Here is a 17,443-nt window from a genome sequence, read left to right on the forward strand (position 1 = left end):
CCGCCTGCCACCAACAGGCCCGCGCCTTCCCCAGGCCCTGTGGAGCAAGCGGTAAATGAAATAAACGGCCCTTCAGCTGGACGGGCTGCGGGGCGACCACCGCGCCTAGATCCGTCCAGGCCGGCCCGACCCCACAGCGTGGCGGGCCGCTCGGCCCCGCTCCACGCCCCCGCGGACCTCCGCCCGAGACCGGACAGCCTCAGCACCGGGCTCTCCCCGCCGGCGCGGGTCGGGCAGCCCGCACGGGGCCGTGGCCCAGGCCCAGGCCCAGGCCCAGGCTCAGGCTCAGGCTCAGGCTCAGGCTCAGGCTCAGGCTCAGGCTCAGGCTCAGGCTCAGGCTCAGGCTCAGGCTCAGGCTCAGGCTCAGGCTCAGCCCCCCCCAGCCCCCCGCCTCGGCGCTCGTCTACGCGGGTGGCGGGCGCGGCCCCGCCCCCGCCCCGCCCCGCCAGGCGCCCCCGCCAAGATGGCTGCTTTGAGGGCTACTCGGGTGAGCGGCCGGGCCGGGCAGCGGCGCGGCGCGAGCGCTTGGAGCACAGGAGAGCCGGGGGGACGGGGCGGGGCGGGGCGGGGCGGGGCGAGGCGCTGCTGGCGGGCGGCGAGTGGAGGCCGGGCGGGCGGCAGAGGGCCCGGCGGCGGCCAGGACCGCGCCGCAGGGCGAGGGGCGGCGAGCGCTGGCGGCTGCCGCGGGCAAGCCCCGCTCCTGCCGCCGTGACCGTCCGCTCCTGGCCGCGACAGCTGGTAGGCCGAGGGGCTGTCCCGCAGCGCAGGGCTGTGCAGGGCTGAAGTCCACTCGCTGTTGCGTTTTTCCTGCCTCCGCATTGTTATCTGTGAGCTTGTGGCCTTAATGTCAATGGTCTAAATGGGTGTCAGCATCTGTTATTCTTCAGCTGAGCTGTTGCACAACCTTGGGGCTCCTCATGTGCCAAGGGCCACGCTGCGACGTCTTCAGAAAAACCCTGTGTTGGTCTGGCACCTCCCGTTTCCCACTTAAATAGTGGAGACGGCTTCAGAACATCATGGCTTATAGTTCAGGGTATTTTATACAATGCATTTCCTTAAGCATACCTAGCTGTACTATATGTGCTAGTTTTAAAAGATATGTGTGATGTATAATAGTTTTTTTTAAGTACTAACGTTCTGCTATACTGAACCACCAATAACCTCCTAGCTTCAACTTAGAAACTAAAAATTATTCAGAACTCAGGTAGTACCTTCTTTAGCATTTACACAGGCCTTTTTCTGGTTTCCCCATTTCCAGACTCATTCATGAGTCTAAGTTAGCTGAAGGGCCCTTCATCATAAAATCACAGAATCTTTGGGTTGGAAGGGACCTCTAAAGTCCGTCTAGTCCAACCCCCCTGCCATGAGCAGGGACATCTTCAACTCGATCAGGTTGCTCAGAGCCCCATCCAACCTGACCTGGGATGTTTCCAGGGATGAGGCATCGACCACCTCTCTGGGCAACCTGGGCCAGGGTTTCACCACCCTCATTGTGAAAAATGCTTTCCTTATATCTAGTCTAAATCTACCCTCTTTTAGTTTAAAACCGTTACCCCGTGTCCTATCGCTACAGGCCCTGCTAAAAAGTCTGTCCTCATCTTTCTTCGAAGCCTCCTTTAAGTACTGGAAGGCTGCATCAGAGCTGCCTGGCAGCAATGTTATTTCCTCCCGAAGAGATGCAGCTTCACTATGTGTCCAGAGTGTTGCTCTGACAGTGACAATGAGGGAAGAAGTCTCCATCTGAAGCCAGTTGGTGTTTTACAGGTCGAGAGCAATGCTTTAGGCAGGGGAAGCCAACAGTTAGTTAATGCCTACCATAGGGCATTGGTATTTCAAGTTCAGCCTACTGGCACGTTACCCCAGCAACAAACTGCTCTTGACAACTCTTTTAATTTTTGTCCTGAGTTATGTGAGGGAGAATCAAGGTGAGTGACCTTAGCTTGTTGTTGCCCTATCTTCTGTGACATTCAGCTTTTCAAACAAGTTCTGTAGTTCTTTGGGCACTGCGGTGGTAAAGACAAGCAGTAGCTTGTCACTGAATCTAATGGTTCCTCTGAGTCAAGCAATAGGAAAGTTGACAGAGCAGACATATGGTCATCCAAATTTTTGCATGTTGCAAACCATGATCCTGTGTCACTTGATCACTCATGCAACTTCCAGGTATGAATTCCACCGGTCTAATTCACATTTCTGTTGGGGGGGAGGGAGTGTCGAGTTTTTCCGGAGTAACCTTCAGTGTTGACCTCGCATACTATGCTGGTGCAAGAACCACAATAGACATTAGGTTCTGTAGTATAAATTTGTCAGCTTCTTTCATACAGGGTATCACTTTTAGCATTCGCTGGAATTCAGTCCTTTTTCTAGTGTAGACAAAACATTTTGGTGCCAAAGCTATGTATGACTCTATATAAAGGGCTGCTTCTCAAAAGAAAATAAAAATAATTATTACAATCATCTGGCTTTTTTTCAACCTTGTCTTTTCCTGGGTAAAATAAGGTATAAAACATTCTGAAAGATTGAGGACTTTCTAGATGTTTGTTGGTATTGTTTGTTTGGTTTGGTTTTCTCTGTAGGCGTGGTCTTAGCAAGATAACCATTTTGCAATGTCTGTGGCTTGTGAAAACTTGAAATGAATAATGTATTGCCTACTGGAAAATGCAATCCTGAACTATTAATAAACTGGCCTGACAGTTCAGTATTCAATTATGTCATAGCCTTCCCCTCTTCTATGCCTAGCAGTGATCTTTCTGCATTTCTTCACCTTTCAATTTTATAGGTGTTTACAGTATCCTCTGGAAAGGCTTTTTTTCACTGTGTTGATACCTATTATTGCCTGTGTTCTTCCTGCTTCTTGTGGCGTGACTTTGTAACCGTCTCTGCATAAAGAGCACAGTTACCTACCACAACTTTATTTTGAAGCTACTTGTTGCCACCTCAGCTATGTAACTTTCTGTAATTTCCTTGTCTTCTAGAGTTTCCAGTAAAATTTCTGTGATGTTTTTGCACTATTATCATTAATTAAGGTTTTTTAATGTTACAAAATAAGTGACTGATCTGATCATGTGGTTTGTTTTGTTTGTTCTTTTCACATAAGGAAATAAAGAACAAGCCTTTTCTTAGTATTTAGACTAATTTGTTTTTGCAGGGTATTGATTTGGGTCTTTCTAGAAATTTATCCAATTAAATATTTTTCACTTTTTTCCCCAACATTTCAGAGATTCATAACTGTTGAAGAATGAAAGAGAGTAAAACAACCTTTTAAAACGGACACGTTTTTGCACAAGTATTGAGGCATTCTGAAAATGGCTGTAACAATAATAATTGTGGGCACTAAACATAAAAAAGCAAAGAAAGCACTGAAAAAGAATAAATTTGAGACAAGTATTAGGAACAAAAATAAACTTCAGATAGTCTGCTGAGTTCTGTCTGATTTAGAGTATAATAACAATAATCACTAAGTGTCCCTGGCAGCAGCTTATTAAAAGAAAGCAGATATGAGCCTGGGACATTATAAAAATATTCTGATAGATATTGGTTAATAGGTAGGTTGTTTTGAAAGTCTTGCTAAATCTGCGTGTAGGTAGACATTGGATAGATAGACTATTTACTAGTGGGCAAGAAAATCAGGTGTGATGAGTGTATGTATAAATGAAAGAAATACATATTGCTATGTCTCTGTGAACATAAATTTTAATTATGCTTAATTATTTTTAAATAATCAATTGTGCAATACTTAAAAGAGGATATGGCAGTTCACTCACGCTCAGTGCTGTTAAAGCCTGGGATTCCTGGTGTAGCTGTCAGTTCATGTGAGCGCTGCTTGCCACAGGAACAAAACCTAAGGTAGCGGAGAATTCTTTTTATCACTGTAGTAATTGTATTATACTTGATGTGATACTGTTTTTAAAGAGGAATTCTACATTTAAAGTTGTGCTGCACTCAGGCTAGTAGCTTTAGGAGACTTGAGCTGTAAAGATCTTACACCTCATGTTCTTTTTCTCTTTAGCAAATGCTTCAAACCATGGCAGGGCATGGATGGAGGTCACATGCTAGTAAACCTGCTCAAAACTTACATATAGGCAAACCTGGAGCTGGCTTTAGCTTTGGTAAGTATTACAGTTTTTGAAAGAAATACAGCAATTAAGGGCAAATTGCAGAGTTAAAAAAAATCCTATATTGCAGTTCAACATGAATTTAAAATGAAGGTGTTTATTCTAAATAGGTTTCTATTCTTTTCTAAAAAAAAGTCTGAAAACCAAAATTACTTTCTTCCGCAGCTCAGGCAAGTCAGGTGTGTGTGTAGTGTTTGTAAGATTTTCTTCTTTTTTTAACTCATGTCTGTCTAAAGCTTTTTTATTGCCAAAGTGTCCTAGCTTTGACTAATTATCTCACATTGCCATTCACAATGTTAAAGTAACTAAAGTAGTCATGGTTGAACTTAGTTGTAAGGAAATGTTATAAAGAAATTCATCCTCATCTTGGCATATTATATACATAAAGCAAATTTAGTGTGTCAGCAGCTAGATGTTTGAAACTGAATAGCCGGGATCTTCAGACAACATCTGCCTCCTTCTCTTTCTTCATTTAATTAGCACAGCATTCTTCTTGTTTTATGTTACACAGTCCTCTCTACTCCATTTTCAATGTTTTGTGGATAATTTTGTCAGAAGTAAGTGCGTGCATTGTAGGTGTTGGAGAGAGAGCAGTGGAGGTTTTCTCCCAGGAGGAAGAGGAAGCTGAGGTTTTTTGCTTCCTGGAGAGGCCCCAGAAGTGGTGGTTTGGGTTGTCCTGGAAGGGCATTCTTGTTTTCTCTTCTCCCATAGTCTGACAACTGGCAAAATTAAAGGTGAGAATTTGTGACCTCTTTTTTTTTTTTAATAGAACTTACCGATGAACAGAAAGAGTTTCAAGCTACTGCTCGTAAATTTGCTGTGGAGGAAATTATTCCCGTTGCTGCACAATATGACAAAACTGGAGAGGTAAATCTACCATAGTATAAGGGAAAACATAGACTTTTATCTTAACCTGCATAAAATTTAAAATATCGATTGTGATGAATGAGAAGGTGAGGTTTTTCCTGTCTATTTCAGTATCCTTTTCCACTTATAAAACGGGCTTGGGAACTTGGTCTTATGAACTCACACATACCAGAAAGCTGTGGTAAGTAAACATTCTTTTCAATCTACAAAATGAAACACAGAAAAGGCATTAGGTGAGATTTTTATGTGTAATTATGGTTTCTGTATAAAATAAACAGTTGCATACATGAATGATCTAAATTTAATTAGTAGGCAGGTTGACATATACAAGTATTACTAGGTGTGGATGTAATCAGGAGACAAATTAGTCAGATTATGATTTAGTAATTTATGACCAGATTTTCCTGTGGTGATTACAACTGCCTAGTGTTCCCCTGGTGCACTGTGTCAGCTGATAAGGCAGAGAAATTAGAAAGTCATATTTTGTTCTAGTCTCTGACATAGGCTGAAGCAATTTAAGAGTTTTTTCCATAAGGACAATTTTTCAGTTTAGATTACAGAATCACAGACTCATTAAGGTTGGAAAAGACCTTTAAGATCAAGTCCAACCATCAACCCAACACCACCACGCCCATTAAACCATGTCCTGAAGCGCCACGTCCACACGTTTTTTGAACACTTCCAGAGATGGCGACTCCACCACCTCCCTGGGCAGCCTGTGCCAATGCTTGACCACTCTGTCCGTAAAGAAATTTTTCCTAATATCCAGTCTAAACCTCCCCTGGTGCAACTTGAGGCCATTTCCTCTCATCCTGTTGCTGGTTACTTGGGAGGAGACCGACACCCATCTCGCCACAACCCCCTTTCAAGTAGTTGTGGAGAGAGTTGTAGAGTTGTATTAGGTGCAATACAGCAGTGCTTTGGCAGTGTTTAGGTATATGTGTAACTATAGAAAAAAAATTAAATTATTTTCTTTTTTGCATTTATATTACCTGAAAAAAAGGTTAGGGAAGTGTCCATAGCAGACCCTTTTTTTGGAAGACCAGTCAAAGGGTATATCTTGTATCAAAAATTTAATAAATTAGGTTAGGGAACAAAGAGACAGAAGAAGCAATTGTGAGGACCAGACTTATTCAGCCACAAATTCAAGAGAAAGTAAAGGCTGAAATAGCTGAACTACTGCAGTGTATAATCACTTGATTATTAAATGAAAAATTGCAAGTGGCAAATTGGACACCATTGCTTTAAAAGGTCTCCAAGGGAATCTGGGAAAATACATACTAGTAAGCCTGATATACTATGTAAATTAAGAGTAAGTAAGATGAAGTAGAGAAATAATGGGCACAGATAAACATGATATGCTGGCAAAGGGTTTTTGTGAAAAGAAGTCAAGGCTTATAAAATCACTGGAGTTCTCCGAAGTAGCTAGTAAGTGTATGAACAAGGGATGCCTGATGGATACGGAATGCTTGAACTTCCAGAATCAGTTTTTAAAATCATCAGGTTTCATAGTGGAAAAATTGGCAGCACAGTCTTGCTGGGTTTTGTGCTATTTGGAATACCTATGAATAAACTGGAAAAGGAGGTCAATATGGAGGTGTTAGAGTTTACTGATAATACTAAGTTAGTGTAGAAAAGACGAGGCTGGTGCAAAGAGCTGCAGGAGAAGGTCATGAAACTGACTTAAAAAGAGCAAATGCAATTCAAAAAAGGAAAAGTGATGCACATGTGAAGGAAAAGAAGCCATCTGAACTTGACAGAGAAGTGGTATTCTCTGAACTAGTTACTACCTCTCAAAAAAGAGATTTTTGGGTTTATAATATATAGTTCTGTGAACATCATAAGGTCAGAAGTGACCTTTAAGGGAATGAAGAAAAAAGCAGAAAGCATTGTTATGCTACTGCCTGAATCCAAGTTGCACTTTCTTTAATTCATTGTGTAGTCAGATCCTTCCATCTCAAAAGAGTATCGTGGAAGTGGAAAAGGTTCCTAAAAGGATGACAAAAGTTATAAAAGATGTATCTTCTGTGTGAGATGTAGTTTCTCATACAGAAGCTACTAAAATGTCAGTGTCATGGAAAGTGTGAAAAGGGATTGATAGTTCACTGTCCCTTTCAATGTAACTAGAAGGCGTCAAATTAAGTCAGCAGATGGCAGGTTCAAAATAAATGAAAGGAGATGGTTCTACACATAGTGTGTAGTTAATTTGTGAAACTCATTGCCCCTGGATGATATTGATGCTAACATTTTACATAGATTCAAAAAGAGACTGGGCAAATTCACATAAGAAATGTCTGTCAAGGGTTAGCATAACAAAGATACCAAAGAGAGTTATCTCTTTGGCTGAGGAAGTGACCTGAAGGCTCAGGAAAATATTTTTGAGGAAGCGTAGTTGTATTGTTATTGTTACTTGTATGTACTTCCCAAAGCGTTGGCTTCTGTCAGAAACAGGTTACTGAGTTGGTTGTCTGACTGACATGGACACTTCCCCCCACCCTTAAGTGCTGTGGTAGCTCAGGAGCCCTTTCTCTGCTTGCTAAGAACTCTTAATTCTCAAATGTAAAGTAGTAAAAAAAATTCAAGTGGTACATTCTTGCCACTTTGTGCAACGTGTCCCACATTAGTCACACAATAACCCTGGAACTGTGACATGTAATTTTCAAAACACCTGTTACTCTTCTGACAAAACTTTATTTAAAAAACTGGTATGGGAATGTCTAATCAAACACAGTGGAATGTATGTGAGGGAATACGTTTTTGTTAATTAATATGTGTAAATCACTAATATGTTACAATTTAAAACCATTTTAGCAAATTACGTATTTCAATTATAGGTGGTCTTGGCCTTGGCAGTTTTGAAACATGCCTTATTACGGAAGAGTTAGCTTATGGATGTACAGGGGTTCAAACTGCCATTGAAGCAAATTCCCTAGGGGTACGTTCTGTCTTTTCTTACATCCCTTAAACTAGAATCTGTGCACTTGAAAAAGATGGATTCATTATCTAAATATTTTCTTTCAGCAAATGCCAGTAATCATTGCAGGAAGTGAGCATCAGCAGAAAAAGTACTTAGGAAGAATGACAGAGGAACCAATGATGTGTGTAAGTGTAACTGCTACGCTGTAGAATGTTCCTAAACTACATTAATCGGTATTACTCTCTTTTTTTTTATTTTTTCCTCTTCCCCCCAACTCTCACATACTCACAACTTAGCCCATTTTGGTTTGTAAATAAACAGTGGCATTTACTGAAAGTCAGGGACTAGCTAATGAGATACATGCAATAAGCCAATAGAAGATATGACTTGGAAAATTGTCCCCATCCTAAGTCACTTACCAAAAATTAGTACCTTTTCTCTCACTTTCAAGAGGGGGGTATAGGTGTTTAAGAAAAATATGAGGTTTGTATAAGGGGAAACTCAACTTGGATGGGAATTAAACTCTATTTGTGATTTTAAATATTATATAAGCAGTACTTGTTACATAGAAAGAGGTAAAGATTCATGTGCAGTGCATTAAAATCTGAACAACTAAGCCTCATAAAATGAAGGACGCAATAAACTGAAAATGTTACTTAGTGCTGTTATTTTCAGATTTTAAAGATCCTCAGCTTTCAGATCAGAGTTTGTGAAGCCTGAGGAAGTAATTACTTAAAGGTTACAGAACGGTTCTGTTTCATTAAAAGTAAAAGACAATTTAATGTATTATTATGGATTTGTAAAGAAAATTAACCCATGTATGTTTGGATTCTTGCTCAGACAGCTGTTGTGGTTTTTTTGGGTTGGGTTCTTTTGTTTTTGTTTTATTTAATGTTTTGGGTTTTACCATGCAGTTCACTTAAACCTTTTACAGATCAGTTTGATGCATATAGTCTGCAATAATTTGTGGTTGCCTAAAACCAGAACTTTTACTCCTCAAGATTTTGCATTTTATTTTCTTTTAGGCTTACTGTGTAACAGAGCCTGGAGCAGGCTCTGATGTGGCTGGTATAAAAACAAAGGCTGAGAAGAAAGGAGATGAATACGTTATTAACGGTCAGAAGATGTGGATCACAAATGGTGGGAAAGCAAACTGGTGTGTTAACTGATAACTCAAGTTATGTTTTCTCTTATTATGCTGCATAGTGGCTTCCCCCGTGCCCCCAAGTTAAATTCTTTAAAGACCTGTTACAAATCTGAATGTTTATTGTGTTTCAACATACTACACTTTAATCTCTGACCAGTTCATCAGGATAGGATGTAAGAATGCAGTCTCAGTGTTGTGCAAAGCCTAAAAAGGAAAATGAGCAATGACATGACGACTCCTCACTCAAGAAGGCCTCTCAAGTCTTGTGGCTATCAAACAAAATTAATTCTGCTTTTTCTTAAGGGCAGGACAGCAACAGTATATTTAACTTGCCAAGTACTCAAAAGGCTCATACTACTAGCTGCCTTGCTTTGTAGTTGTGGTGACTGAGGTCAGTTGCTTCTGATCTCACTTCCAGTGAAGCTAGAAACACTGCTGGATTGTGGTGTTACCTTTTATTTTCTGAAGGGAAGACATTTTCCAGCTGTCAAAGAATGCAGATGTTGCTGTGATGTCTATGGAGGGTGCTTTACAATACAAACCTCTTTCATCATGTCTCACATCACACTGATTTGCAACACACAAATTCTTCTTAATTCAAGTGGAAAAAATGTATACATTTGTCCAAAAGCTGGATTTTCTAGTTATTTTGTTTCCTTGTTCAAGGCAGATCCATCAAAGACAATCTACCAGGTGTCTTCTGACATTACTGGACACCATAAATGTGATTTACAACTGTGTAATTTCTAGGAGAAATACTTATTTACATACTTAGAAGAATAAAATTAAGATCTTTGAAATCAGGTGATAACATTTTGCATGCAAGAATGCATTTCCTAAGCATTAATTTTTATGTACATGCTGTGAATAGGTTTCTCTTGTACTATTCATTAAGCTGATAACATCATAAAGACTTAAAATGCATGAAAAAGATGGAGTATCTTTGCATGTTGATCTGAAGTAATTTTATTAAATTTTATGAAATCTTGCGTCTTTGAAAATTCCCCTCTCGCTCCCTCTGAGTTTATTTTTGAGAGGGGCAAGAAAAAAGGGTTGTTAATTTACAGATAGAGTTTATTATATGGTAGAAAGGCACCTAAAAATATTTAACATGTTAGATAAAAAGTATCTGCTTGTTAATTGTGAGGATAAGCTGCATTCCTCTTCTTTGTTTGACACTAGGTATTTTTTGCTAGCTCGTACCAATCCGGATCCAAAAGCTCCTGCAAGCAAAGCCTTTACTGGATTCATTGTGGAAGCAGATAGCCCTGGAATCCAAATTGGAAGAAAGGTGAAGACTATATCTGTTATTTGACAAGCCAGGAAGTATTGTTCAATTCTATACCAATAATGCAACAAATTACCCTTAAAGAAAAACGACTGTTATGTAACTGAAAATGTCCATAGTCTTACATACAATGATATTTTCATTTTCACAATATACAGGAACTATTCATAAGACGTACTTAATTATAATTTTATTAATTCAGATAAGGGATTATTCAGAATCGTCTAAAGTAACATGACAATGAACAGCTGCAAAAGAATCTTTGAGAACTACTTTATTGGCAAGTGCCAATAAATGAGAAGTAGTATGCCTTGAAAGGATAAGAAGCAAGTTGGACAATTTTAACCATAAATATGCACACAGTGAGCTTTAATGTTAGCTACTGCTGGTCGAGGAAGAGGCCTTGGATACACTGGTGCTAGTTCTTGCTTTAAAAAAAAAAAGTACTATTTTTGGTAGTGGGCAAAACTGGATATTGAACATTAGGAAAGGAATACAAAAACTTGACAAGCTCGTTTCTTTATTTACTTGTAGTATACGTCTACTGCCTGCATATTAAGATTCTTTACTTTTTCAACTCCCATCTCAAAGGATATAGTTGAACTAGAGAAAGGCAACAAGACTGATTACAGCTACAGAACTGATGTCATACAAGGATAAACTGCCCAGATTATATAAACTAAGGGCATGCTTGTCTGCAAGTGCAAAACCAGTATTTGTCGTGTATATGGTAATTTTTAGATGAAGTGTTTCGGGGGAAGAAAGCATACTTTATGCTTTGAGTAACCTAAAGAATGAAAATGTATTGTACCATTGAATAATCCAATTTAGTTGCATGTCTGGAAATATCCCCTTTCAGGAAATGAATATGGGTCAACGCTGCTCAGATACAAGAGGTATTGTCTTTGAAGATGTGAGAGTCCCAAAAGAAAATGTACTGATAGCTGAGGGAGCTGGCTTTAAAATCGCAATGGGAGCGTTTGATAAGACCAGACCACCCGTAAGTATCAGAAATAACTTACTTATAAAATATAGTAGGGATTTCTGATTTTTTTATTCTGTGCTGTATTCAATTCAGGTAGCAGCTGGTGCTGTTGGATTAGCAAAAAGGGCACTTGATGAAGCTACTAGATACGCTTTGGAGAGAAAAACCTTTGGGAAGGCAATTGTTGAAGTAAGTGGAGAGGTGCAGAAATAGAGAGAATAAAAGCTATGTTTTCACACCAGATGTACTACTACTGATTTTTCAAGGTTATTCCTTGATTTTTTTTGAGTTACCTTAATTTTTATATTCTGCCATTTTTGGGTTTACAAATATAGGTCAGCACCGTTTAAGTAAAAGTAGCTATGGGGTAACTTCAGGAATTTTTGTATAATTTATCAATCATAATAGTAAAAGCAGAAAGAAAACTGCACAAAAAAATGAAACTCATATACTCTCAGGACATACTTAAGTTCTTCAGTGCTAATAAACAGGGATTTTCAGGAAAGGAAAAAACCTCCGTGGTATGTGAAATAAGACACACATTATTAATACTAACAGAATGCATTGCCAACCACACCGCTTACCCGTTTTAAAGAAATACGAATAAACAGCAAGGTAATACCAATCTCATAAATAGTAAAGAAGAACTTCATAATTCAATATTTAATCCCTATGACTAAATGGATTTGAGAATTAAGAACTTAAAAGTGTAATTCAACATACAATTATGAGAGCTTGATCCATATTCTGTGGAACTCCTCTGGTACAATTTACTGAGTGTGTTGAAGAGATCACTATATTACGAAGATTATATGTTTCTTGGATGTCACAGAATTTTAAGCAGGCAATAGTAACCTAATTTATTTCATCATTCATAGCACCAAGCAGTGTCTTTCTTGCTTGCTGAAATGGCAATGAAAGTGGAACTTGCTAGGATGGCTTACCAGAGAGCTGCATGGGAAGTCGATGCTGGTCGCAGGAATACCTACTATGCTTCCATTGCAAAGGCATTTGCTGGTGACATTGCAAACCAAGTAGCTACAGATGCAGTACAGATTTTTGGAGGAAATGGATTTAATACTGAATATCCCGTAGAAAAACTAATGAGAGATGCTAAAATCTACCAGGTAAGTAAAAGAGAGAATGTGATCTTAATAGTAATGCATAAATTTTATATAAAATAAGCTAATGGCTACTTTATTTCAAATCATGATGTACACATTTTTAAAAAAGGTTCCTAGAATGAAAGCAATAATCCTTAAATTTAAAGAAAGAGTCATTAAAATCAGGCAAATTCTTATATACAAAAGTCATTGCACTGGACCAACAACTCAACCCACGTAAGAGAAATAAATTATGTTTTGGTTTGTTTGTTTTTTATCCCCCAATGTGGTAACTCTCTGAAATTCTTGGACTGTTAATTTTGAAGCTTTTGAACTCTTAGAAAAACAGACCATAGAAAAAACTGATCAAAATACCACCGCTTGCTTTCGTATTCTATAAGTAGAGATGGTTTATGTATAATGCTGTTCTTGAAAACCTTCAGTGATGGAAATTCTCTGACCTTTCATATGTATCCTGGACTGGTGCCTGCCTATAGTTTAGCTTTCCTCTCAGCCAGAACACTAAAGCAGCTTATTCACCTCTTTCTTTGTAAGTTGTGGGTTGGTGTGGCAGGTTTTTTTGTTTGTTGATTGGTTTGTTTTGTTTGGGTTTTTTTTCCTTGCCCCTTCCTGTTTCCAGCCTCTTCATTTGTTGCTGCGCTTTAAACCTCTGTTTGAAACTTTGGTATCATAAGATAGGTAGAACACTTTGGCTGCGATATGGAATGATTATCTTGCATGTGTTGTATTAACAGAAGCGTGACACAACCTGGAGTGATTAGCCTTTTTTTAAGCAACAAAACCCGCTCATATTTACTCATGTTTAGCCCATAGTTACCCATAATCCCCAGCCTTTTTTCTGCAGTGTTACTGCCAAGAATTATTCCACGTCATGTCATAATTCTTCTATTAGCATATACTGTGCTAGAGTTCTTTATCCAGCAAGAATATTTTAATTGTGTTCAGCAGAACCAGCAATCTTTATCTTTTCACCTCTTTATGACATTAGTAGTGACTAGGTAAACATATTAAAATAGGTGATACCGAGAAATGCATGTGGACCATGACCTGTAATGTTAGTTAGCTATAACAGCTGTCATTCTTAAGATTCTAGGTAGTTAATATTTCTCTTACAGCTGACTTAAAAATGAAAACTATTATTCTCACTAGCCAAGAATTTTTTTTTTTCTATTTAAGGAAAGACAACCACTGTCTTGGAATTCAAAGGTTCTTAGAACTAATTGCTCTCCTGTGAGTGAGAAAATGAATGATTAATTGAACTTTATTATGATTGGGCTTTTTTCCTGTCAGTGTGCATGCTTTTCTAGAGAAAGATGGTGTGAGAGTTAGAACTTTATTTGAAAGCTGAGATTGATTTTACAGGATCCCAGTTATTTAGATTTTCTATCACATCGATCCATCATAAATGCATGGCTAAATAGACTTTTTTTTTAATTGTTGAGATTAATCAGATTTAGTATTAAATTTTTGGTGGTTTTCTGTTCCACTTCATCCTCAAAAGAAAGGTTGCTCCAAAAGGCACCTAGTATTCACAAAACACAATCTGCTCTCATGGGGTAAGCAGGAGCAGTCTGAGAATCCACTTTGGAATGAACAATTGCTTCTGAACCAAAAAACTAATGTGAACTCAGGTTATAGCGTCTTTATTTTCAAAAAGATTTGTAAGATTCTTGGGAATATTACTCCTATAAGTGAGTAAGTGAATCTGCATGAATTTGAGCACTTTGCCAAACCAAGTTCTGACAGAACTGGGAGCTGAAACACATAAACCCCTAAACCATGTTGCCTTGGCCCTTGCCTCCTTACACTGCAGTATACCTGTGGAGCATATGACCTCCTTTGGCGTTAAGAGCTTCATATATTCTTTGTCGTCTATCTTGGACTTTGCTGCCAGCAAACAAATAGAACAGAGGGATGATGCAGACTGTTTCTAGAAGAAAATGCAAGAATATATGATTAAACAAAACAAAACAAAAACCCAAACAAAACTGTATGGAGGAGAGTACTAGTTAACAAGAAGCAATGGAAATAAATGGATCAAAGAGAACATTTGGTATGACCTTGAAAGGCTAGTGAAAGAAAATACAACACTTTCAGCACAAGTCACCTTCTCCCCTCCACCTATTATTTTAAATCCTACTTTGTAAAACCTAAATTATCTGTTTTCTTCCTAAGATAAGAAATTTTCCTCATCCTTCTTCATCCACATCTGTTTATTTTCATGAGAACCTTACTGAGTTTAGATAAGAGCACCTGAGAGAACAAGACTGTCTAACAATATCTTGTATTGGATTTATCCCATTTAGTTTTACTCCATTTAGCCCACTGTAGTTACTCTGTCACAGTGGAATTTTCTCCGTTTTCTCTATCTTTCTGCACATCCTAATCCATGCTGGATTAGTGCCATGAAGGTTGAAAAGTGTAGATCCTTTAAAACCTTTTTAAAAATCATCAGCTAACATTACTGCAATTCTTCTTTTCAGATTTATGAGGGAACTGCTCAAATTCAAAGGATCATCATAGCTCGTGAACATGTTGGCAAATTTAAGGCTTAAAGAAATGTATAAAGTGTGTCTGGTGCTGCTGTAGTATAGTCTGTTCTCATGGAATGGGATTTCAGTGCGCCTTTCTCAATAGAATTAAAAAGGCATGGAGAAAAAAAAAAACAACTTCCCTTCAAAATCTTTTTATTCTGCACATTTTTGAGCACTACTTCTGTTCTCCCTGTCCAGTCCCTCACTTCATTCCTAACAAAGCTGTTATTATCTAAACATTCTGAATTCCAAAGTGATTGGTTGTTCAAGTGCAAAATGGGTGAGACATGAGAACCTCACAATGCAATGCTTTCTCACTATAAAATTAGATGATCAGAATGTTATCTGACAGTCATTGCTGCATTCCAATAAATTTTTTTTAAGAGAAGTGTGGTTGTTTTTTATTAATTTTACTTGTCACATCATTTAAATTGTATTTTGGGTAAGTTGTCCAGTGTCTGAAATACGTTAATAGCTGTACTTTAGTTCCTATTATGCTACTGCCCACAGCAGCTGGATAGCCTTTCCAGTGCAGCAGTACAAAGGCCTGCATTGCTATTGCCTGCATGTGTGTCTGTTCTCAGGATTTACATATCGGCTTGCGAGAACGTGGCCTTTTGCACCGTTACATTCATTTACATGCAAGTAAATATTCAATTAGGATGATTCACTTCAAGTGAAAGCATATAGCCTCTCATTAAGAATGATTTACTAGATTGTGTTTATTTCAAATCCAGTGTATTTAAACCTATTATTCCTTTCCATCAGTGTATATACTTCACTATGTCTGCAGCAAGAACAGCCAAGAAGAAGGAATTGTTGTGCAATTTTTTTTTTTTTTAAACCTTGGATAGACCCTCCTTGGCAGCGTTGGCAGAATGGACATTCCCCGGGCTTCTTGAGCAAATTACTTGGCACTGGTGAGGCTGTACCTGCAGTAGTGTCCAGCTCTAGGCTGCCCAGTACAAGAAAAATACAGACTTAACTGGAGGGAGTCCAGCACAGTGCCACAAAAATGATTAAGGGACTGAAGCATCTGTCATGTGAGGAGAGGCTGAGACTCTTCAGTCTGGACAAGAGAAGGCTCAGGGGTATCTTAATGTATGTGCATAAATACCTGATGGCATGTAATGAAGAGGAAGGAGGGAGCCAGCCTCTCCTCAGTAGTGCCCACTGACAGGACAAGAGGCAATGGGTACAAATTAAAACACATGAAATTCCACTGGAGCACAAAACCCCACTTTTTTTTATTGTGAGTGTTTGCATACACTGGCAAAGGTTGTGGAGTCTCCACCTGTGGAGATACTCAAAAACTCAGCTGGACACAGTCCTGGAAAACCTACGCTAGCTGCCCCTGCTTGGTCAGGTGGTTTGCACTCGGTAACCTCAAGAGGTCCCTTCAAACCTCAACAAGTCTGAATTCATTGCAATTTCTCACCAAAATGTCCTTGCCTCACTGTGGTCTCTTTCATCCATCATCTGAATTTAGTGCTGGATGGTACAATTATGGTCATTAGGTATCAGTTTTGCAATGCTTAGTTCTCAGGTAAGCCACCTGGGAAATTAGTTTCTTAAGTAAAGTGTTTAATGACTATGAATCACCAGCTCACTCAGCTGCAGGAAGACCGATAATGCAACATCCTGGGTAAGTATTTGACATACATTAAAAATAGACCTTATTTTTAAGTGTTCTATGCAAGCCAGCACTATACCTAATATTTCTTGTATAGAATCAAAATGGTGCTCCTGCCTGGTATAGTTCTGTGGGGGACAAGTGCCAGCACCAAGCGTTGGTAATCAGTAACAGAATCATCCAAGACAGTTTTAATTAGGAAGCAAAGGGGTTTTTTTGAACAAAAGGACAGTTATCCTTACCTGCTCTGTGACTAAATTCTTGCATTTGCTTTGCTATAGAACTGAGATAACAGAAGGAAACTGAAGCCATTTCTAAATGTTGTCCTGTTTGCTGTGATGCAAGAAAGTGCACAGTTGGGGTTAGTATGCTTTAACTTCACTCCCGGTTTTACGATGACCTATAGTCGTGGCAAGCCTGAACGCCTTCCTAGATACACAAGGCTCGAGGGGGCCCCGCCCGCGGCGGGTTCCCGGGCGCCGTGCAGCGGGGCCGGCGCCGCCCCGCCGCGCCCAGCCTGGGGAGAGGCGCAAGACCTGCACGACGCTCCCCACCCCAAGAGGGCCGCGGCTGCTCGGCGAGCCGCCGCCCGCCGGGGAGCCGGTAGCGGCTGGGCCACACCAGCGGCTCTAGGCGGCCCAGCGTCCTCGCGCGTGGCGCAGCGGGCCCCGCAGCCGGTACTGGTCTGGGCCGCTCGGCCCGCCCCCGGCGCGGTCTCGGGCCGGGACCACAGGTGCTGGCAGGCGGCTCCCGGGCAGCTATAGCGGGGCCCTGCCGGGCTGCCGCTTCTCGCTCCGCCCCGCAGCCGACGCTTCTTCCGGTGCAGGCCGTGAAGA

At 40.0% G+C, this 17,443-nt stretch overlaps 1 protein-coding gene across 1 annotated transcript; it reads left to right on the forward strand.

The window, feature by feature from the left end:
• Positions 1-463: 463 nt before the first annotated feature.
• ACADM (acyl-CoA dehydrogenase medium chain) lies at positions 464-14,995 on the forward strand (the record flags this gene model as incomplete). Its single annotated transcript, XM_082003285.1, has 12 exons — positions 464-487; positions 4,007-4,106; positions 4,882-4,979; positions 5,091-5,160; positions 7,814-7,914; positions 8,001-8,081; positions 8,922-9,052; positions 10,226-10,334; positions 11,191-11,331; positions 11,410-11,505; positions 12,195-12,443; positions 14,924-14,995. The coding sequence occupies 12 exons, from the start codon at positions 464-466 to the stop codon at positions 14,993-14,995; spliced, it is 1,272 nt and encodes a 423-aa protein (XP_081859411.1).
• Between the last annotated feature and the right edge of the window lie 2,448 nt (positions 14,996-17,443).

This window comes from Phaethon aethereus (assembly GCF_964289735.1).
Source record: "Phaethon aethereus genome assembly, chromosome: 8".
Taxonomy (NCBI): Eukaryota; Metazoa; Chordata; class Aves; order Phaethontiformes; family Phaethontidae; genus Phaethon; species Phaethon aethereus.